The sequence below is a fragment of the Tachysurus vachellii genome, chromosome 1 (genome assembly GCF_030014155.1).
Source record: "Tachysurus vachellii isolate PV-2020 chromosome 1, HZAU_Pvac_v1, whole genome shotgun sequence".
Lineage (NCBI taxonomy): Eukaryota > Metazoa > Chordata > Actinopteri > Siluriformes > Bagridae > Tachysurus > Tachysurus vachellii.
The window spans coordinates 4,212,185-4,235,906 of record NC_083460.1 but is presented as its reverse complement, the minus strand read 5'-3'; the positions used below and the strand labels follow the sequence as shown (position 1 = coordinate 4,235,906).

Genomic DNA, 23,722 nt, shown 5'->3' with positions numbered 1-23,722 from the left:
AAAACCCCGACAAAGCCCAGACCCATGTGTGTTTTAACTCAACATAAAGTGAAACACGACTGCACTTTTATTTCTTCTATTTTGGAACTTCATGATGTTTAATTTTATTGATTTAGAACTTGATATTTCAATAAATTCGACCTTGTAAACTTGGAGTATTTCATCACCATTTCGTGGGGTGATGGAGGAAAGGTGGGTCTTGAAGATCAACCACAGTAAGCAGAAAAAGTTTGAGCTCCACTGATGTACACAGAACATGAGTGTAAAGATTAGGAAGAATTTAAATGTAAATATAGGTGAGGTGATGGTGCCCTCTAGTGGCACAAATGTATAATAATAATAATAAAAATAATAATAATAATAATGATAATAATAACAATTATTATCATTATTATTGTTGTTGTTGTTGTTGTTGTTATTTATTTATTTATTCATTGTTTTAATTAAATACAATTCAATAAATATTGAATTCAGTTGAATATGTGTAGATTAGAGGGGGGCACGGTGGCTTAGTGGTTAGCACGTTCGCCTCACACCTCCAGGGTCGCGGTTTGATTCCCCCGCTCCAGACAGATGGCTAGTGTGATGTACAGTACAGTATTAAAGATGTGTTCTCATCTTGGCAGATGAGTTCTGCCTGAATGGAAGGGTTTTGGTCCTGCATCTTTTCAACCGCTCTGAGCGGCAAGTGTAAAGGATTTTACCGCATAGTTAGCCGCAGAGTTTGTGCCCTGACAGAGCTGAATAATCTGCACATCCACGTCATGTCCTCCAGCTGGGTATTCAAACACTTTATGGATTATCTGGGTAAAGTAAACGAAAGAGGAGCGCACCTTTTCGCCTACATCCCATGCCACAACAGCCCAGTCTAGAGCTCCCCTGGTGAGAAGATTGATTTCAAGTATCGCCATGTGTATCGCCAGAGTGAGACTCCACTCTGGTCACGGGCACTTGCTGGGCTACCAGTGTTTGAAGCTGTGCTACATCCGCTTGATTTGCAGCAGGCAAATTATTCTTTCATGAATGAGTGATGGAATCCATGTCCAGGATGATGCAAAACTTTAATGAGACAAAGCAAACAATTCCAAACCGCAAAACACACTTGTGTACGTAGCAGACAGGCAGAGAGATAATTAAACCAGAAACAGCAGTTATTGAGGCAAACTAAACAAACAGGGGCAAATAAATCCAAGAAACAAAAGCAGTAAGTCATACACAGAAAGACAATAAAAGTACTAGGCAAAACAAATGCAAAACCAAAATACCTCTCATGGTGTGTAATGTGTGCTTCACTTAAATGCTAACACACCTGGAATAATTCTGGAAAGGGCTCCCTCTGGGGGACAACTGGTTGCATTCTCACATTACTGCTTTTTACAGTGTGACAGAATTTAAAATTTGTTGTGTGAATAAACCAAATCAATCAAAACTTGCTATGAACTGAAGTTTAATATTATAAATAAAATGTACTGCATGTTTACCATATCATAATTAAATTATAAATTTTTTTTTTATTATGCCAAAAAAAATCCAAAATGTCATTGCCGAAAAAAATAGAAATATGTAGCTGTAAAAAGAGGAGGATCTGTCAGTATTCTATGTCTTTATGAAAAACAGTACAAAGCAAACAATAAATTCTGGTGCAAAGGGTACTTTTGGTCTACCTGCAGTATCGTAGCCTATGCAAATTCAAGTGGAAATCCATCAGTCGTTGATCATCCAGAGCAGAAATGCGCAGATCATCCGTATCAGAATAAACAGAAGCAGTGGTGCAGATTCAAAGATGGACAATGCAACACAGTGAGGACTAAAACATCTCAGAATTCATCAGTGTACATCAGTGATGATGGGAGAGGAATCTTCAGTGTGAGGAGGATCAGTGGACTGAAGAAGAGTGATGCTGGATGGTACTGGTGCAGTGCAGGAGATCTGCAGGTTCCTGTTGACATCTGTTTCAGTGATCCACCTCCAGGTATTATCAAAAACACTGGTCAACTTTAACAAATGATGAGACAGAAATCACACTGATTATTTTCCTTTGGTTTGACAACAGTCACTACATCAAATACTACAACAGTGACTACAACAGTGACTACAACCGCTCATCAAGACAATACTTACACGTAAGTAGGAAAGCTTCATGTTATTTAGGCATGGTGTTTTCCTCTACAGTTTTACATGTTTAATATTTATGAACTTTTTCAAAGATGGAAGTGATGTGAAAAATAAACATAAAAAAATGGATATCATTATAAATCTGTCTGAGAGGCTGCAATCACCATGAGCTAATGTATATGAATGAAGGAAAAATATTTAAAGTGATCAAACATTTTTTTTATGTTTTAAAGAGATCTGACTCAAAGCACAATTCAGGTAACATCAGATGTACATATCTGGAATAAAATGAGTGTATCAGTTCATCCTAACACATGTTTCTAATCTGAGTTATTTCTCACCCACATTGTTTGTGAATTTTGTCCCCAGCAGTGATGAAACCATGTAAGTCCTAAAACACCTTTATTCTCTCTTGCAGAAAATGCTAAACACTTTAGACCATGATGTTTTTCTCTGCAGTTTTATAGATAAGTAAATGTGTTGCTTTATGGAAAAGATGAACATGTGCTTAGAGTTCAAACCCAAACACTGCAGTATTTAAGCGGTAAGTGAACAGGTGATTATTACACATGATACTTTCTTGCTTATAGAAACTTTGTCATGTCACATGGGATTATGTAAATACACATGAAATCATGCTTCATGATAATGTGCACCAGTGAGGGAAGTAAATAACTACATATTGTCTGGTTACAGTACTTAAGCTGACAGTTTGTGAGGGTAGTGGAACAACTGCTTGGAAGGTTGTGAGTTCAAATCCCAGCACCAATAACAGGCTGCCTCTACTGGAAAGGCTCTTAATACTCAAGTGCTCAGATGTATAGTATAAGTGACTCTGGATAAGGGAGTCTGCCAAAAAGTCTATGATTACTGTAAGGGTACTTCTTTATTAAAGTATAATGAAATGAGTTTTTTATTTATTTATTTATTTATTTATTTATTTATTTATTTTTACAAATATCCAGAGCAACGTACAAAAGTGCTTAAGTATCTATCATTGAATATATTAACTCTGTTTCACTAGGTTACATTATTAAGATTTTTTAGGTTTTTTTTTTTGTTTTTTTTTATATACATACATACAACAAATGGGGAAGGAAGTGATAGTACACAGCATAGAGGGAGGGGAAGCGAGAAACCTTGCGTGTGTGCTAGTGTGCGTGTGTGCCTCAATAAGCGCATGTAAGCGCAAAAATAATACATCCCGGAAATACTTTTTGCAGGTTGGGATGTCTGACATGCTCACACACAGACACACACACAGACACAAAGTTTTTATATATATATATATATATATATACTTACAACAAACAGGGAAGGACGTGCTAGGAGACGCACATACACCCACACACACGCACAGACACACACATACACACACAGACACGCACCCATACACACACATAAAAAACGCATGCACAGACACACACACACACATATAGGCGTAAATCCCGGGGGGGCCCGAAGGGACATGTCCCCCCATCCGAGGATTGTCCCCGGCCCCAATTTTTTTTTTTTTAAAATATCGCACTCTCTATTGTGAAAATACGGTGGCCGGGAACTGCAAAACAAATTAACAAATCCGAAAACAAATTAACAAATCTGTAAACAAATGAACAAATCTGAAAACATCTGAATGCAGCTGCAGGACTTGTTTAAAACCTTCCTATGTTCTCCCAAACCACCACATTGATATTTTCCCCCAAACTGGCTTCCATACATCAAATATAAAACACTGAGGCTTGCATACAGAGCCAAAAACAGACCAGTAGCCTCTATCACACCCCTCACTACACCTCACTCACTCTGATCTTCTAGCACTGCTCCACTGATCCCACCGTCTCTTCTCTGTTTTGGCTCCTCATTAAACTTCCTGTAGATGTCTGAACAGCTGTGTCACTTAGTGAGGAATTTAAACTAGCACTTAACACCTTAAAAAATAAAACTTGCCTTCTGTCTGTTTTTCCTGCTTTATTACCTTTATAAATAACAAAACAAAAGCTTTGTAGTTTTGTGTGAATAAAACAATCAAATGAATAAATCAATCAAAACTTGCTTTGAACAGAGGTTTAATATTAGAAATAAAATGTACTGCAGGTTCAAGTCTCTGTGTTGAGTGATTGTGTGAAACCTCATGAACTTCCTGGTAGCATCTGGGTTTAATAATTTTAATGAAAATAGAGAAAAAGAGCTCCAATGTCAGCTAAAATGACCGATTTCTGAGGTTGTGCTCTATTTTAAGAGCTCTTTTTATAATTATAACCTGGTTGTGAAACCATATAACCTATAATGCATTTCAGAAACTGTGATCCAGAGACATCAGTCACTTAACAAGTGCAAATGATTCCCTGTGATGGTGCAGGGTCTCTGTGTAAAAATGTGATCATGTGACCAGTCTGCGCTTATAGAAGGTTTAAAGTGGATGAGTAATGATTTATAATCTTAATATTTAGTGTCAATAGCTGGCAAAGTTTCTTTCTGAGTCTGTTTTTTCTTGCAATTATTACCTGTGACTTGTTCAACACTGACTTTAATTTAAAAATGTACCTCAAATAATACATTCAATTATTTGTGCCTTAGAGAGTGTAACAGTATGAGATAAAAAAAGAAAAAACAGGAAGTCAGCTAGTACAAATTAACGTCAACCACAAGTAGGAAGAGTATTTGTCATGCAAGTCTCAGAGAAACATGAGCTTTTACTCATTATGTGGTTCTGTAACTCTCCTTGGGTTTTTCCTCTGTATATCAGGTAAGACTAAAACTCTATCATTCTCATACACTGTCTGGGTATCCTTCATTTTCTAAAGGGTTAAAGAAGCTCTTGTTGTTTATTTCCTTTCATGGAGCAGTGGCTGTTAACAGCTTTCATCACTGGTAGATTAAATGTACCTCAGTAGTGACACAGTGATTCCTGAATGTTCTGATCGTCCTGATTCAGTGTCTGAGTAACGCTAATACTCCTTCCTAATGTGGCTTGCTTGCAGAGGTAGAGAGCATGAGGACACTGAAAAATGTAGCTGTAAAAAGTGGAGGATCTGTCACTATTCCATGTCTTTATGAAGAGAAGTACAAAGCAAACAGTAAATTCTGGTGCAAAGGGTACCATTGGGCTACCTGCAGTATCGTAGCCTATGCAAACTCAAATGGAAATCCATCAGTCATTGATCATCCAGAGCAGAATTTGTTGACGGTGCAACTGAACTCTGTCTCTGAGTCTGGAACGAGTTGGTGTGCAGCAGAAATTGGGGATAAATGGCAGCCAGATGACCGTGATTATTTGTACCTGACAGTTAGTCAAGGTAAGAAACTGAAATGAAGCAGAATTATAATTGTTATAGATTCCCTTGCACCACTCACTTTACTGCCTATTTATTCAGATCCTGATCTGTCAGTGAGGGAGAGCAGAGTGAGAGGTGAGGAAGGAGGCAGCGTCACAGTCCAGTGTCTCTACAGTGCTGAGTATCAGAATACACAGAAGCAGTGGTGCAGATTTAAAGATGAACAATGCAACACAGTGAGGACTGAAACATCACAGAATTCAGCAGTGTACATCAGTGATGATGGGAGAAGATCCTTCAGTGTGACCATGAGAAGACTGAAGAAGAGTGATGCTGGATGGTACTGGTGCAGTGCAGGAGATCTGCAGGTTCCTGTTCACATCAGTGTCAGTGATCCACCTCCAGGTATTATCACATACACTGATCAACTTTAACAAATGATGAGAAAGAAATCACACTGATTATTTTACTTTGTTAACAGTCACTACATCAAAGACAACAGCAGTGACTACAACAGTGACTACAACAGTGACTACAACCGCTCACCAAGACAATATGTACACGTAAGTAGGAAAGCTTCATGTTATTTAGGCATGGTGTTTTCCTCTACAGTTTTACATGTTTAATATTTATGAACTTTTTCAAAGATGGAAGTGATGTGAAAAATAAACATCATAAAATAATGGATATCATTATAAATCTGTCGGAGAGGCAATCACCATGAGCTAATGTATATGAGTGAAGGAAAAATATTTCAAGTGACCAAACTTACTTTCTTTTTCTGTTTTAAACAGATCTGACTCAGAGCACAATTCAGGTAACATCAGATCTACACGATCAACCACGTAAGTACAAACACATCTTTATTCTCTCTCGCAGAAAATGTTGAACACTTTAGACCATGATGTTTTTCTCTGTAAATTTGTTGCCTTATTCAAAGACAAACATGTGAACATTACATGATCATTTCTTGCTTGTTGAAACTTTCTCATGTCACATGATCTTATGTAAATAAACATGAAATCAATGAGTACCAGATTTAGGAAAGAAAGTTTTCTACTAATATAATTTTATATTTTATGACAATTTACACCACAGGTATAAAGTAATAAAATAACTACATGTTCTCTTGGTACAGTACTTTATTAAAGTAGAATGTTTAAAATATTTGTAAATGTTGTAATAGTTTGATACTTTCCACTTCTGCCTAACTAGAGAACATGCCAATAGGATGATTTAACTACTGATGATGAATGAAGGATTATTAATGCATGATGATTAATGATGAACTAAATTAATGAATATTTTCACTGCAGTTGATTCAGCCAGTCTGTGCTAAATAATGCTTCAAATGTTTGTCAATAGTTTGGTTTGGACCCTGAACCATTGGTACCTGGTGGCCCTTCTTCTGCCACTGGTGATACTGGTCATCATCATCTGTATGCTCAGAAAGAAATGTGGTAAGTGTCTGTGGTGTGTCTGTAGTTTTGAATTAGTTCTCTTTCTTCTATTATTTCAAATGCACAGGTCTGAGATATGAAAATCCATTCACTGGGGGTTCATTAACAAGAAATTCAACACAATCAAATATAATACAGTGTTCATACAACCAGAGGACAGATTCACAGATTTGACAGTCAGACAAATCAGTCAGGAGTCAAACACAGTACACCTAGAATCTGTGGGCAAATAGAAAACAGGAGAACAGAGGGGAAGAAAGTCACATACACTGATTGTGAACTCACCAGTTATTACAGTCTGAGCCTTTACACTGTATTTGTGTGTAATGTCATGAATATCACTTGTCTTTTTCCTCTGGAGATAATGTTGATTGCTGGTTATGAGCTTTCTGAACCCTGTAGTCCCGCGGGTCTTATTGTCGCTCCCTAGTGGGGAATAAAGGCATGACAGGGCGCAAGGGTTTTGTGTCTATCTTCATTAATGCTTTTCTTTATTGATAATAAAGTTCATACACTCAAAGCAACCAGAAAAAAACAAATAAGCCATTGAAGCATTTAAAGTAAAACATCATTTAAGGCACCGAAGGAAAAATAGTGAGAAAATGACAGTTTAATGTCAGGAAGATATTTACAACAGAACAATCTTAAAAACCTTCACATAGAGAGACAGTAGTGTATGTAGTGGGCATAACAACATCAGTGTCTAAATGTGTGACATGAACCACAAACACCAAAAACCCCGACAAAACCCAGACCCATGTGTGTTTTAACTCAACATAAAGTGAAACACGACTGCACTTTTATTTCTTCTGTTTTGGAACTTCATGATGTTTGATTTTATTGATTTAGAACTGGATATTTCAATAAATTAGACCTTGTAAACTTGGAGTATTTCATCACCATTTCGTGGGGTGATGGAGGAAAGGTGGGGCTTGAAAATCAACCAAAGAAAGCAGAAAAAGTTTGAGCTCCACTGATGTACACAGAACATGAGTGTAAAGATTAGGAAGAATTTAAATGTAAATAGGTGAGGTGTTGGTGCCCTCTAGTGGCACAAATGTATTATTATTATTATTATTATTATTATTATTATTATTATTATTATTATTATTGTTGTTGTTGTTTTTGTTGTTTTAATTGAATACAATTCAATAAATATTGAATTCAGTTGACTATGTGTAAACTTATTTTTATTTATTTATTTATTCTCTATTCCAGAGTTAGAGAATCAAACCAGGATCAGAGAGAGGAGCAATGACACCACTGTTCCCACAGTTAGTACTGTGTCTTATGTCTTATTTCATTGCCTTTAGTACCTTTTTAGCACTTTTAATGAACTTTCATGAGCACAATTTCTCATCAGTGCTGTTACGTAACAGTAAATAAAATCTTTTCAGGCTGTGAGATCCTACAACCTGTCTATCTATCCCTTTTCAAGACAGGAAAGAAGAAATTACAACATTCACATTTTTTTTAAAACTCTGGCCAAAACATTCCCCAGAGGGATGGCAGTTTTAACATTTTCATATTTTTTCAGTTTTTTTTTTTTTTTAAATAAAGATCAAATTAAAAATGATAAATAAATAAAATTTTATTATTATTATATTATTATTATTTTGGCTAAGTGACTTCAGATTACAGTTACATTAATGTGAATCATAGAATTAATAAACTGTATTAATTTATACATTAATGTAATTAATACATTATAAATAGCATTATAAAATTATAAATAACATTATAAAATTATAATTACAAACACTGATGTGTGTGTGTGTGTGTGTGTGTGTGTGTGTGTGTGTGTGTGTGTGTGTGTGAGAAACAGGCGAACACTGATGAAGACTCCATTGTATACAGCACAGTGGCTGTTTCTAAGCCAAAGGTAAGATCAATACATTGGTACAATTCTGCATTTAAATGATAATAATGATGATTATTCTTGTTGTTCTTGTTGTTCTTGGTGGTTTAGGCTAAGAATAAGCCCACTTGTTCTGCTGAAGACTCGATTATATACAGCACTGTGGCTACAGCTAAACCAAAGGTAAAGCTGGCAATCCATTGGTCCAATGTTATCCTGTTGTCTTCACCTGTTCTGTGTTTCATATTAGTTTCTGTATTTATACTCTGATGATGAAATGTCTCATAAAGTCTGTTTAAAGTGTATGAAGCATTTCTGTGATTTATTTTGTCCTAAACAGGAATCTCTAAATTTCACTTCATGTAGTAACAATAAAACTTGGAATTATAATTATAATAATTTAAAACAAATCTTTGTGTGTGTGTGTGTGTGTGTGTGTGTGTGTGTGTGTGTGTGTGTGTGTGTGTGTGTGTGTGTGTGTGTGATTTAGAGTAAAAAACAGGCCACGTTTACAGATGAAGACTCCATTACATACAGCACTGTGGCTAAAAGCAAGCCAAAGGTAAAGATGGCAATCCACTGGTGGAAGTCTACATTATTATTATTATTATTATTATTATTATTATTATTATTATTATTATTATTATTATTATTAGTAGTAGTAGTAGTAGTAGTAGTATTAGTATTACTATAATAAGCAGGATGTGACCTACAGCTCTGTAAACTCTGTTAAATGGAGTCTGTTCCAGTTCAGTCCAAGCTACAGATCTAAGTGTATAAATCCATAATAAACACTTTACTCACTAAACTGTTAGGGACTTTATTCATATCCTGTTCTAGGTTTCTCCAAATGATGTCACTAATGAGACCCTCTACAGCTATGAGGTTTACCAGTAAGAGGTTTGTGATTAAAAATTTATACTGAACCCACTCAAATATGTAACGTAAAATTACAAAACTTTCACACAGCAATTGTGTTTATTCCCTTTAGAGGATGACTTACTGTTTGGCTGTGGAGCCTCAGGGATCTCTACTGGGTCGCGTGTTCATCCTCAACATCCTTACAGATAAAATCTCAGTCAGGACAAGGACAACATGCCCCACACTCACTCCACAGACTTACATCACAGTCACATGACCCTCAGTCATTCAGAAAAAAAAAAACAGTTTCCTCACTGTAGATATCAGATTTCACTTATTCTCTTCTGTACTTTAATTTTTTTAGGCTTTTGCTTGATCTGAAATGTATTTAAAGTGTTTATATTTCATGTTTTTATTTCATTATATTTTAACTCAAAATCAATGAGTAAAAACCTGTAGGAAAAATATCTTCTGATTTTAAATTAAAGCATGCTATTATTATGCAGCGAATGAGAGTGTGTGTGTGTGCCCTGCGATGGGTTGGCACTCCGTCCAGGGTGTATCCTGCCTTGATGCCCAATGACGCCTGAGATAGGCACAACACTGATGAGAAATTGTGGTGATGAAAGTTCATTAAAAGTGCTAAAAGGTACTAAAGGCACTGCAATAAGACATAAGACACATTACTACTGTAACTGTAACATTTCTCCCCGTGACCTGAGGTAGTTCGGATAAGCGGTAGAAAATATAATTAAGGAAATAATTCAAGATAATGGCGCACAAGCAGCATGGACATTCTGATAAACTGTGCTGGTATCTGATTACAATCTGAATGGATTAGATTCTGACTGTATTGTAGCACTGTGTTTGTTAAACTGGCTCCTAAACCAATATGAAACCTAAAATCACACCACATATTTATGGATGGTAAAAGCGTAAAAATCCATGTGCAGGATGATGCAGAACTTGTGGGAACATACTGTAATGTTGACGAGCATTCGGGTGGACGAGGTTAGTTTTGTTGTGCTCTTTGAATTTTTTCTATGATGTGCCACACTATGGGGTATTTATGACTAGGACCAAGCCCCAGTGACTCCGTTCCTCCAAAGTCTCCTTAATAGAACCTAATTCCTGGTGATTGAAGTAATTATACTGACATATGTGTCCTTTAGTAACACATGTTTTCGGAGTGCGTAGGAAACCCTTCCACCCTCCCACTAAAGGATGTGTCCTAGTTTGCACGGGTTAGTTTTGAAAACACAAGATCAACTTATCAGAGTTGGTCTTACCTTGAACACAGGTGTCCTTCATAGTCCCTCTGTCTTCTAACAAAGGATCATCTTCAAGTTCTTCTACCTAATCTATTGATTGAATCTTTAGATGAAGGAGTCAGACTTAGACCTTTTTGTCTTTTCAGGATCCTCACAATGGGAGGCCTTGTTTTTATTAAAAGTAGTGTAATACAAATAGATGTGTGTAATATATGTAAAGTAAAAGAAAAGAAAATTACAAAATCTCCTTCAAATAGTCAAACAATTCTAGCGTAAGTAGCAATAAGTAAAATGCAAAGATAAAACAAACCAGGAAACACTCTCCAAGTGTAAGCTTGGGTTTGTTCTCCTGATGCACATTCTATAAGCAATAACAAAGTATAGCACAATGAACTTGCCTCAAGGTGAACGCACACCAATAACTGGTTCTAAAACCCTATTTATACCATTTATTTGTATGATCTCATAATGGTCATTCTGCTTCTGTCAGCATCCTGTCAGGTCTCTCATGATCTCATGCTTCTGCAAAACATCCTGAGAAGTCTCCTCAGGTGCACGGCTGTGCCTTGTGATTTCCTTATAAGCTTTCACTGTTACTCTCTGTCTTAATATTTAAACATGCTATTGACCATTATATCATTTCTTAATCACAAAATGGTTACATAAATTCATATAAAAGGTAAAGGAAACGTATCATTCTATAAAATGAAAAAGAAAAATTATAACAATTCTATAATCTTCTTTCAGCAAGATGATGGGTCTTGATCCAGCTGTCTAGGTACAATGTCTGTTCCTCTTTGGGTTGAATCAGCTTCCTTTTGGATCTTCTTCTTTATAGTTTTAATCAGATATATTTAATTTATTTATGTCATATAACAATTTCCCCATTTCTTTTAGTTTTTCCACAGCTTCCTTTTTCTTTGCTTTCTGTCTCTTAATCGTCTCTGTCTCTTAATCTCTCTCTGTCTTTTAATCGTTTCTCTCTTTTTGCTGCATTAATTTCACTTTGTTTCTTTATTGTATTGGATGAGATTGTCACATAAGGATAACCATGTACACGTTGTATGGCAGTTACACATGGCATGGCAGTTACTCCACTCCTAAAATTTCTATCCACATGATCCAAATCATAGTTGGCTTTGGCCAGAGTAAGCTTTCTTGAAAAGAATGTGCATTGGTGGAGCTTGGCTGGGGTCCCATGGCACAGGAATAGTATGGCCCCAATCCCATAGCAGGAGGCATCGACCTCCATGAAGAACGGTAGGTTGGGGTCTGGGTGTCATAGAATAGGGTCAGTGGGGAAACTTGAGCTTGAGGTTGTCGAAGACCTGTGCAGACTCTGACCAGTGCAGTTTGAAAAATTTGCAAAGCTGAGGAATCTTTGCAACTCTTTGATGCTGGTTGGAGTTGGCCAATGGGTCAAAGCGCTTACTTTGTACCCCAGGAAAAAGTTGTGATTTGGTGAAATTCACATTTTCCCCTTTTACAAATAGTTCGTTCTGTAAGTGTCATTGTAGAACTTTGTGGACATGGATAACATGGGTCTCCAGAGTAGGTAAGAAGAGTAGAATGTCATCTAGGTTAAAAATGACCGGTTTCTGAGGTTTTGTGCTGAATGCAGTAGAGTGTGGCAATTTTTAAGAGCTCTTTTTACAGTTATAACTTGGTTGTGTAACCATATAACCTATAATGCATTTCAGAAACTGTGATATCAGTCACTTGTGTCTGAGTCACAGTCACAGTCACTAACAAGTGATTCCCTGTGGTGATGTGGGGTCTCTGTGTAAAAATGTGATCATGTGACCAGTCTGCGCTTATAGAAGGTTTAAAGTTTACGAGTAATGATTTATAATCTTAATGTTTGGTGTGAATAGCTGGCAAAGTTTCTTCATGAGTCTAAATTATTGTCTGTGGCCAGTTCAACACTGACTTTTAGTATTTGTTGAATGAAATTTAAAAACATACCTCAATTAAAACATTATTAAATGATAATTATATAAAATTATTTGTGCCTTTTTTAGAGGGTGTAACTGTATGAGGTAAAAAAAGAAAAAAAGGAAGTCAGCAAGTACAAATTAACATCAGCCACAAGTAGGAAGAGTATTTGTCATACAAGTCTCTTAGAGAAACATGAGCTTTTACTCACTATGTGGTTCTGTAACTCTCCTTGGGTTTTTCCTCTGTATATCAGGTAAGACTAAAACTCTATCATTCTCATATACTGTCTGGGTATCCTTCATTTTCTAAAGGGTTAAAGAAGCTCTTGTTGTTTATTTCCTTTCATGGAGCAGTGGCTGTTAACAGCTTTCATCACTGGTAGATTAAATGTACCTCAGTAGTGACACAGTGATTCCTGAATGTTCTGATCGTCCTGATTCAGTGTCTGAGTAACGCTAATACTGCTTCCTAATGTGGCTTGCTTGCAGAGGTAGAGAGCATGAGGACACTGAAAAATGTAGCTGTAAAAAGTGGAGGATCTGTCACTATTCCATGTCTTTATGATGAGAAGTACAAAGCAAACAGTAAATTCTGGTGCAAAGGGTACCATTGGGCTACCTGCAGTATCGTAGCCTATGCAAACTCAAATGGAAATCCATCAGTCATTGATCATCCAGAGCAGAATTTGTTGACGGTGGAACTGAACTCTGTCTCTGAGTCTGGAACGGGTTGGTGTGCTGTAGAAATTGGGGATAAATGGCAGCCAGATGACCGTGATTATTGGTACCTGACAGTTAGTCGAGGTAAGAAACTGAAATGAGTCAGAATTATAATTATTATACAGTAGATTCCCTTACACCACTCATTTACTGCCTATTTATTCAGATCCTGATCTGTCAGTGAATGAGAGCAGAGTGAGAGGTGAGGAAGGAGGCAACGTTACAATCCAGTGTCTCTACAGTGCTGCGTATCAGAATACACAGAAGCAGTGGTGCAGATTTAAAGATGAACAATGCAACACAGTGAGGACTGAAACATCACAGAAGTCATCAGTGTACGTCAGGGATGATGGGAGAAGATCCTTCAGTGTGACCATGAGCAGACTGAAGAAGAGTGATACTGGATGGTACTGGTGCAGTGCAGGAGATCTGCAGGTTCCTGTTCACATCAGTGTCAGTGATCCACCTCCAGGTATTATCACATACACTGGTCAACTTTAACAAATGATGAGAGAGAAATCATACTGATTATTTTCCTTTGTAAGGTCACTACATCAAAGACAATAACAGTGACTACAACAGTGACTACAACAGTGACTACAACAGTGACTACAACTGTTCACCAAGACAATACGTACACGTAAGTATGAAAGCTTCATGTTATTTAGGCATGGTGTTTTCCTCTACAGTTTTACATTTATATTCATGAACTTTTTCAAAGATGGAAGTGATGTGAAAAATAAACATCATAAAATAATGGATATCATTATAAATTTGTCTGAGAGGCAATCACCATGAGCTAATGTATATGAATGAAGGAAAAATATTTCAAGTGATCAAACCTACTGTACCATATTCCCAGGAAAGAAAATTTACTGCTTATATCATTTTATCTGAGCCTTTGCACTGCATTTGTCTGTAATGTCATGAATATCACTTGTCTTTTTCCTCTGGAGATAATGTTGATTGCTGGTTATGAGCTTTCTGAACCCTGTAGTCCCGCGGGTCTTATTGTCGCTCCCTAGTGGGGAATAAAGGCATGACAGGGCGCAGGGGTTTTGTGTCTATCTTCATTAATGCTTTTCTTTATTGATAATAAAGTTCATACACTCAAAGCAACCATAAACAAACAAATGGGTCATTGATGCATGTAAAGTAAAACATTATTTTGGGCAAAGAAAGGAAAAATAGTGAGAAAATGAAGGTTTAATGTCAGGAAAATATTTACAACAGAACAATCTTAAAAACCTTCACATAGAGAGACAGTAGTGTATGTAGTGGGCATAACAACATCAGTGTCTAAATGTGTGACGTGAACCACAAACAAACACCAAAAACCCCGACAAAACCCAGACCCATGTGTGTTTTAACTCAACATAAAGTGAAACACGACTGCACTTTTATTTATTCTGTTTTGGAACTTCATGATGTTTGATTTTATTGATTTAGAACTTGATATTTCAATAAATTCTACCTTGTAAACTTGGAGTATTTCATAACCATTTCATGGGGTGATGGAGGAAAGGTGGGGCTTGAAGATCAACCACAGTAAGCAGAAAAAGTTTGAGCTCCACTGATGTACACAGAACATGAGTGTAAATATTAGGAAAAATTTAAATGTAAATATAGGTGAGGTGATGGTGCCCTCTAGTGGCACAAATGTATTATTTATTTATTTATTTGTTTGTTTGTTTGTTTATTTATTTATTTATTGTTTTGATTGAATACAATTCAATAAATATTGAATTCAGTTGACTATGTGTACATTTATTTTTATTTATTTATTAATTCTTTATTGCAGAGTTAGAGAATCAAACCAGGATCAGAGAGAGGAGCAATGACACCACTGTTCCCACAGTTAGTAATGTGTCATGTCTTATTTCAGTGCCTTTAGTACCTTTTAGCACTTTTAATGAACTTTCATCACCACAATTTCTCATCAGTGCTGTTACTTAACAGTAAATAAAATCTTTTCAGGCTGTGAGATCCTACAACTTCACAGACAGTATCTATCTATCTATCGATTGATAGATAGATAGATCGGATAAGCGGTAGAAAATGAATGAATGAAATTATGTATATACATAATTTCATTCATTCATTTTCTACCGCTTATCCGAACTTCTCGGGTCACGGGGAGCCTGTGCCTATCCCAGGCGTCATCGGGCATCAAGGCAGGATACACCCTGGACGGAGTGCCAACCCATCGCAGGGCACACACACACACTCTCATTCACTCACACACTACGGACAATTTTCCAGAGATGCCAATCAACCTACCATGCATGTCTTTGGACCGGGAGAGGAAACCGGAGTACCCGGAGGAAACCCCCGATGCACGGGGAGAACATGCAAACTCCACACACACAAGGCGGAGGTGGGAATCGAACCCCCAACCCTGGAAGTGTGAGATGAATGTGCTAACCACTAAGCCACCGTGCCCCCCTCGTATAGAATTTATTGAGTTTATTTTGATTGCAATAAAGTTTAGTACAAAAAAGTTTCCCATTCTCTAACTTGTTAAATGTTTATATGATAAATGTCAGGCCACTCAGGTGCTTGTACAGTCCCTTGTTATATGTCGACACTGGACTCTTGCACCTCGCTCCTGGCAGGTCTGCCTCTCACCATCCCACCTATAGAACTGAACCTGAATGCAGCTGCAGGACTTGTTTAAAACCTTTAAAATTTAGCTTAAAGTAACATGAATTAATAAAAGTAGAAAAGATTTATTAAGAATAGTATACCATGTGTCTGCACTTCAAGGCATGCAATGAAGTCTGTCTCAGTTATAACAGCTATAAAAATGTGTTCCTTTGTCAGCCTTCTTCTCTTCACACTGCTTTTAGAGCACAAAGTGTGATGAGCAGGAAGAGGAACTGCTTGATCTGTCAGTGATTGAGAGCAGAGTGAGAGGTGTGAAAGGAAGCACAGTCACAGTCCAGTGTCTCTACAGTTCTGAGTATCAGAATAAACAGAAGCAGTGGTGCAGATTCAAATATGGACAATGTCAGTCATCGGGTGATAACGGAATTATGACTAGGCCTAGACCAGTGGTTCTCAAAAGTTTTTGGCGTGCGGCCCCCCATGTATACAGTGCATCCCTACTTGCCCCCCCAAAAGAAGATTTATGACATAAAACATTCCAAAACTTAAGATTTGAATTAAACAAAACATATTAAATTATACAGTGTAGTGCTGTTGGTTAGTAGCCTTATTTTTCTGAGATTTAATTACTCAGAATTTATCATGAATTCATTATTTTATAAAATGTCATAAAGCCGGGGCCCCCTGGCACCATCTCAGGGCCCCCGGTTTGAGAAGCACTGGACTAGACTACTTGTTCTGAGCAGGTGTTGTCAGTGAACAGGCTGTAAAACTGTTGGCTAAGTTACAGACACTCATGAAAAACTGATGCTGATTATCTGGGAAACGTCTCTAACAGCAGTCACAATGTCAGTGTTTGTGTCAAACAAGTTGTGAATTTGCTGTAACATTAAAACAGGAGATCATGACTTACTCTGTGCTCAAAGTGATGCTCGCAGCTCCAGTGGTTGTTCTGTGTGAGAAATACAATGTGTGACAGGAGAGTGTGACAAAAGACAGACATGAGTGACTTGAGAGCCCTGCATACAACAAACAGGTGCTAATAAGTGCTATTACACACACACACACACACATACACTCACACACATGCACATACACACACACGCACACGCACATACACCCACACACACGCACATACACCCACACACACGCACATACACACACACACGCACACGCACATACACACACACACACGCACACGCACATACACACACATGCACATACACAGACACACACATGCACACACACACACACACGCACATACACACACACGCACATACACCCACACACACGCACATACACAAACATGCACATACACAGACACACACATGCACACACACACACACACATACTGTACACACAGACACACACACATAGACACACACACATACACACGCATGCACATACACACACACACACACACAGACACACACATGCATACACAGACACACATAAACACACACAGACACACACACCCATAAATATACACACAGACACACATAGACACACATGCACACACACACAGACACACAATGACACATACACACACAGAGACACACCCACAGACACACATACACACACAAACACAACCACACACACACACACATAGGCTGGATGACGGTGTTGTTGATTGTTATTATTGTTAATATTTCTATACTTTGCCCATAATCTCCATTATTATATGGGTCAAAGCACCAAAGTGGCATGTTGAGGTCAAAATATTTTTTTCTGATGATTTTTTTCGTAATTACATTTTTTTCCTGTATTTTCACTTAAAACTCATTAATATCAAAACACATTTAGATTTAATTAAAACTGTATCAAAACTTATCCAAAAGCAGCTTTATGATGATGGCTGTGATATTTCTAGAACAGGGCTGACATCAACCAATCAAATTATATAAGACTTTTCACATAATTATCATTCAGATATGATCACAATGACCGGATGCATGTTCATCTCTCGTCTCTTTATTGTTCTGTGTAACCTGGTGAGCTGTAATACACACTGTGATTGACCCCTGGTGTGTTTTCTGTTTCAGAGAGCCAGAGATGTTCTGTATCGCAGACAACTGAAGGACGTGATCTTGGTGACATAGAGAATATAAGCAGCTGGACTACTGCACCTCGCTCCTGCAGGTCTGCCTCTGAGCACCATTCCACCTCTACAACTGATCCTGAATGCAGCTGCAGGACTTGTTTAAAACCTTCCTATGTTCTCCCACACCACCACATTGTTATATTTTCCCCCAAACTGGCTTCCATACATCAAATATAAAACACTGAGGCTTCCATACAGAGCCAAAAACAGACCAGTAGCCTCTATCACACCCCTCACTACACCTCACTCACTCTGATCTTCTAGCACTGCTCCACTGATCCCACCGTCTCTTCTCTGTTTTGGCTCCTCATTAAACTTCCTGTAGATGTCTGAACAGCTGTGTCACTTAGTGAGGAATTTAAACTAGCACTTAACACCTTAAAAAATAAAACTTGCCTTCTGTCTGTTTTTCCTGCTTTATTACTTTTATATATAACAAAACAAAAACTGTGTAATTTTGTGTGAATAAAACAATCAAATGAACAAATCAATCAAAACTTGCTATGAACAGAGGTTTAATATTAGAAATAAAATGTACTGCAGGTTCAAGTCTCTGTGTTGAGTGATTGTGTGAAACCTGATGAACTTCCTGGTAGCATCTGGGTTTAATAATTTTAATGAAAATAGAGAATCAGAGCGCCAAAGTCGGGGAAAATGACCGGTTTCTGAGGTTTTGCTCTTAGTGCAGTAGAGTGTGGCAATTTTTAAGAGCTCTTTTTACAATTATAACCTGGTTGTGTTACCATATATCCTATAATGCATTTCAGAAACTGTGATCCAGAGACATCAGTCACTTAACAAGTGCAAATGATTTCCTGTGATGGTGCAGGGTCTCTGTGTAAAAATGTGATCATGTGACCAGTCTGCGCTTATAGAAGGTTTAAAGTGGATGAGTAATGATTTATAATCTTAATATTTAGTGTCAATAGCTGGCAAAGTTTCTTTCTGAGTCTGTTTTTCTTGCAGTTTTTACCTGTGACTTGTTCAACACTGACTTTAATTTAAAAATGTACCTCAATTAATACATTCAATTATTTGTGACTTTTTTAGAGGGTGTAACTGTATGAGATAAAAAAAGAAAAAAGGAAGTCAGCTAGTACAAATTAACATCAGCCACAAGTAGGAAGAGTATTTGTCATGCAAGTCTCTTAGAGAAACATGAGCTTTTACTCACTATGTGGTTCTGTAACTCTCCTTGGGTTTTTCCTCTGTATATCAGGTAAGACTAAAACTCTATCATTCTCATATACTGTCTGGGTATCCTTCATTTTCTAAAGGGTTAAAGAAGCTCTTGTTGTTTATTTCCTTTCATGGAGCAGTGGCTGTTAACAGCTTTCATCACTGGTAGATTAAATGTACCTCAGTAGTGACACAGTTGCCCCTTTACCACCAAAAAGAACCGGGTGCTGGTTCAAAGTTGGTTCCACTGGCGAACCTTCTAAGAACCGGTTTGTCTTTCCATCGGCTAAAGAGCCATCACAGAGCCGAGTCTGACGTCACTGTATACGTGTCACGTGTCCCAGCAACTTTAGCGCAGCAGCGGCAAACACAAACACATCAACAATGGCGGATGTTGCTTTACTGTCAATGACTTTGTGAACCTACATTAACACCCAAACGGAGCGAATCCAACGTGTACGTGCAGCTCCATGTAATCTGTAAAAACGGAGGTTGTAACCGAGAAAGTACATAACGTTATTTTTCATTAACACAGAAAAAAGTTAGCCTTAGCATGTAGCTACTTACTATCATGTGTGCTTAAAGTAAAAAAGTATTAAACATTACTATACTTAAGGTACATTATCAAATGTACCCCCTTATCAAATAAGCCCCGCCCACAGCCCCTGACACAAGCGGTTCTTAAGTCTAGACCAGCAACGTTTTGGTGCTACTTAAGAACCACTTTTCCTGGTTCAGAGCCGGTGCTTTGGCTGTCGAAACAGAAAGAACTGGTTCTAAATTAGGCTCTGGCTCCGAACCAGCACTCGAACTGCCTCGGTGGAAAAGGGGCAAGTGATTCCTGAATGTTCTGATCGTCCTGATTCAGTGTCTGAGTAACGCTAATACTGCTTCCTAATGTGGCTTGCTTGCAGAGGTAGAGAGCATGAGGACACTGAAAAATGTAGCTGTAAAAAGTGGAGGATCTGTCACTATTCCATGTCTTTATGAAGAGAAGTACAAAGCAAACAATAAAGTCTGGTGCAAAGGGTACCATTGGGCTACCTGCAGTATCGTAGCCTCTGCAAACTCAAATGGAAATCCATCAGTCATTGATCATCCAGAGCAGAATTTGTTCACGGTGGAACTGAACTCTGTCTCTGAGTCTGGAACGGGTTGGTGTGCTGTAGAAATTGGGGATAAATGGCAGCCGGATGACCGTGAATATTGGTACCTGACAGTTAGTCAAGGTAAGAAACCGAAACGAGTCAGAATTATAATTGTTATAGATTCCCTTACACCACTCATTTACTGCCTATTTATTCAGATCCTGATCTGTCAGTGAGGGAGAGCAGAGTGAGAGGTGAGGAAGGAGACAGCGTCACAGTCCAGTGTCTCTACAGTGCTGAGTATCAGAATACACAGAAGCAGTGGTGCAGATTTAAAGATGAACAATGCAACACAGTGAGGACTAAAACATCCCAGAATTCAGCAGTGTACATCAGTGATGATGGGAGAAGATCCTTCAGTGTGAGGATAAGCAGACTGAAGAAGAGTGATGCTGGATGGTACTGGTGCAGTGCAGGAGATCTGCAGGTTCCTGTTCACATCAGTGTCAGTGATCCACCTCCAGGTATTATCATATACACTGGTCAACTTTAACAAATGATGAGAAAGAAATCACACTGATTATTTTCCTTTGTATTGACAACAGTGACTACATCAAATACTACAATGGCGACTACAAACACTCACGAAGACAATACGTACACGTAAGTAGGAAAGCTTCATGTTATTTAGGCATGGTGTTTTTCTCTGCAGTTTTACATTTTATATTCATGAACTTTTTCAAAGATGGAAGTTATGTTAAAAATAAACATCATAAAAAAATGGATATTGTTATAAATCTGTCTGAGAGACTACAATCATCATGAGCTAATGTATATGAATGAAGGAAAAATATTTCAAGTGATAAAACTTTACTTTCTTTTTCTTTTAGATCTGACTTAAAGCATGAAGCAGGTAACATCAGATCTACATATATGGATGAAAATTGGTGTATCAGATCTTCTTAACACATGTTTCTAATTTGAGTTATTTCTCACCCACAGAGTTTGTGACATCAGCTCCCAGCAGTGTTGAAACTATGTAAGTGCTAAAACACCTTTATTCTCTTTGCAGTTAATGCTGAACACTTTAGACCATGATGTTTTTCTCTGCAGTTTTATAGATAAATTTGTTGTTTTATTGAAAAGATGATCATGTGCTTAGAGTTGGAAACTGCCGTATTAAAGCAGTAAGTGAACAGGTGACTACTGTATTACACGTGATACTTTTCACATCCCTAATGTACTCGGACAACTGTAACATAAAGAGTTTAGTTACATGGTCATTGGAGCAGAGTTACATCCAAATAACTGTCTGTATTTGGGGAGGGAAAGAAAAAAAATCCAACAAGAAACACTCTCACTCACTCATTTTCTACCGCTTATCCGAACTACCTCGGGTCACGGGGAGCCTCAGGTGTCATCGGGCATCGAGGCAGGATACACCCTGGACTGAGTGCCAACCCATCGCAGGGCACACACACACTCCCATTCACTCACGCAATCACACACTACGGACAATTTTCCAGAGATGCCAATCAACCTATCATGCATGTCTTTGGACCGGGGGAGGAAACCGGAGTAACCGGAGGAAACCCCTGAGGCACGGGGAGACCAACAAGAAACATAAAAACCTTAAACTTTGCATACTCTATCATTGACTTAATCCAAAAGCAGCTTTGTAATGATGACTGGGATACTTCTAGAAAAGGGCTGACATCAACCAATCAAATTTCATCAGTCATTTCACATAGTTAGATATGATCACAATGACTTCTTGTATGTTCATCTCTCATCTCTTTATTGTTCTGTGTAACCCGGTGAGCTGTAATACACACTGTGATTGACGGCTGGTGTGTTTTCTGTTTCAGAGAGCCAGAGATGTTCTGTATCGCAGACAACTGAAGGATGTGATCTTGGTGACATAGAGAATATAAGAAGCTGGAATGTGGATCGATCTATCTATCTATCTATCTATCTATCTATCTATCTAGCTAGCTATCTACATTACATTACATTTACATTACATTTACATTACAGCATTTGGCAGACGCCCTTATCCAGAGCGACGTACATAAGTGCTTAAATCTCTAACATTCGATACATTAATGCTAGCTCACTAGGTTACATACTTAAGATACCATGAGTTTAAAACATTTGTTCAAAGTTACAATGAAAAAGTGTCAAAGGTTGTGTGTGTGTGTGTGTTTTTTTTTTAAAAAAATGCAAAAGATAATGAAAGAAGTGCTAGTTGAAGTATTTCCTGAATAAGTAGGTCTTCAACCGCCGCTTGAAAATAGCCAGTGACTCAGCTGTCTCTATCTATTCATAGAGAATTTATTATCTTAGTTAGTGGAACCTTTCTGTAAAAAAGCATAACTGCATTCATTGATCTATTAACATTGTGTGAAGGAATATTACATTTGGTTGTTGATTACAATAAACGTTAGTACAAAAAAGTTTCCCTTTCTCTGACTTGTTAATTGTCTCTATGATAAATGTCAGGCCACTCAGTTGCTTGTTCAGTCCCTTGATATATGCCGACACTGGACTACTGCACCTCGCTCCTGCAGGTCTGACCTCTGAGCACCATTCCACCTCTACAACTGATCCTGAATGCAGCTGCATGACTTGTTTAAAACCTTCCTATGTTCTCCCACACCACCCCATTGCTATGATTTCCCCATACTGGCTTTAAGTAGCCACACACTTCAGATTTAGAACACTGAGGCTTGTCTACAAAGCCCAAATCAGACCCGCAGCCTCTAACCTCTCACTGCACCACACTTACTCCTATCTTCTAGCACTGCACCACTGATCACACCAAGATTCATATCAAGTTTGATCTCTGTTCACAATTAGTTCATAATTCTTCCCCAATTCTATATATTGTATAAGTACAAATTATTCAAAATAATACTAAGTTTCATAATTGGAACAATGAGGCCTTTGTGGGCACAATGAGGCAGGCCATAAAAAAAAGAAAACTGCTCCTTCCAGGTTCCTCATACTGTAGACACAAACGCACACACAGACACGCACATAGACCCACACACATGCACATACACCCACACACACACACATACATACAAACGCATGCATATACACATACAGACACACATGCATACACAGACAGACACACACATACAAATGCATGCACATACACACGTATGCACACATACATAGACACACACATGCACACACACAGGCATACACGCATACACAGACACACATACCCACCCATTCACTCACA

The 23,722-nt window shown here is 37.9% G+C and overlaps 1 protein-coding gene across 1 annotated transcript; it reads left to right on the top strand.

Moving 5' to 3' along the window:
- Positions 1 to 909: 909 nt before the first annotated feature.
- LOC132843041 (polymeric immunoglobulin receptor-like) lies at positions 910 to 22,903 on the top strand. The gene is made up of 18 exons (XM_060866095.1): positions 910 to 1,004; positions 1,671 to 1,972; positions 5,097 to 5,411; positions 5,490 to 5,795; positions 5,896 to 5,906; positions 12,556 to 12,605; positions 13,277 to 13,581; positions 13,664 to 13,969; positions 16,372 to 16,506; positions 18,034 to 18,095; positions 18,147 to 18,194; positions 19,358 to 19,424; positions 20,299 to 20,613; positions 20,691 to 20,996; positions 21,078 to 21,135; positions 21,363 to 21,385; positions 21,475 to 21,511; positions 22,341 to 22,903. Exons 1-18 carry the CDS (start codon positions 910 to 912, stop codon positions 22,372 to 22,374), a joined length of 2,775 nt encoding a protein of 924 aa, XP_060722078.1. The 3' UTR covers positions 22,375 to 22,903.
- Positions 22,904 to 23,722: the final 819 nt, after the last annotated feature.

Bases quoted from the DNA above. Each gene is read 5' to 3' on its own strand.
- LOC132843041 (XM_060866095.1), top strand. From the start codon at position 910: ATGTGTATCGCCAGAGTGAGACTCCACTCTGGTCACGGGCACTTGCTG. The intron at 13,970-16,371 runs GTATTATCACAT...ATGAGCAGGAAG, and splicing joins TGTCAGTGATCCACCTCCAG to AGGAACTGCTTGATCTGTCA. The intron at 21,386-21,474 runs GTAACATCAGAT...TCTCACCCACAG, and splicing joins TGACTTAAAGCATGAAGCAG to AGTTTGTGACATCAGCTCCC.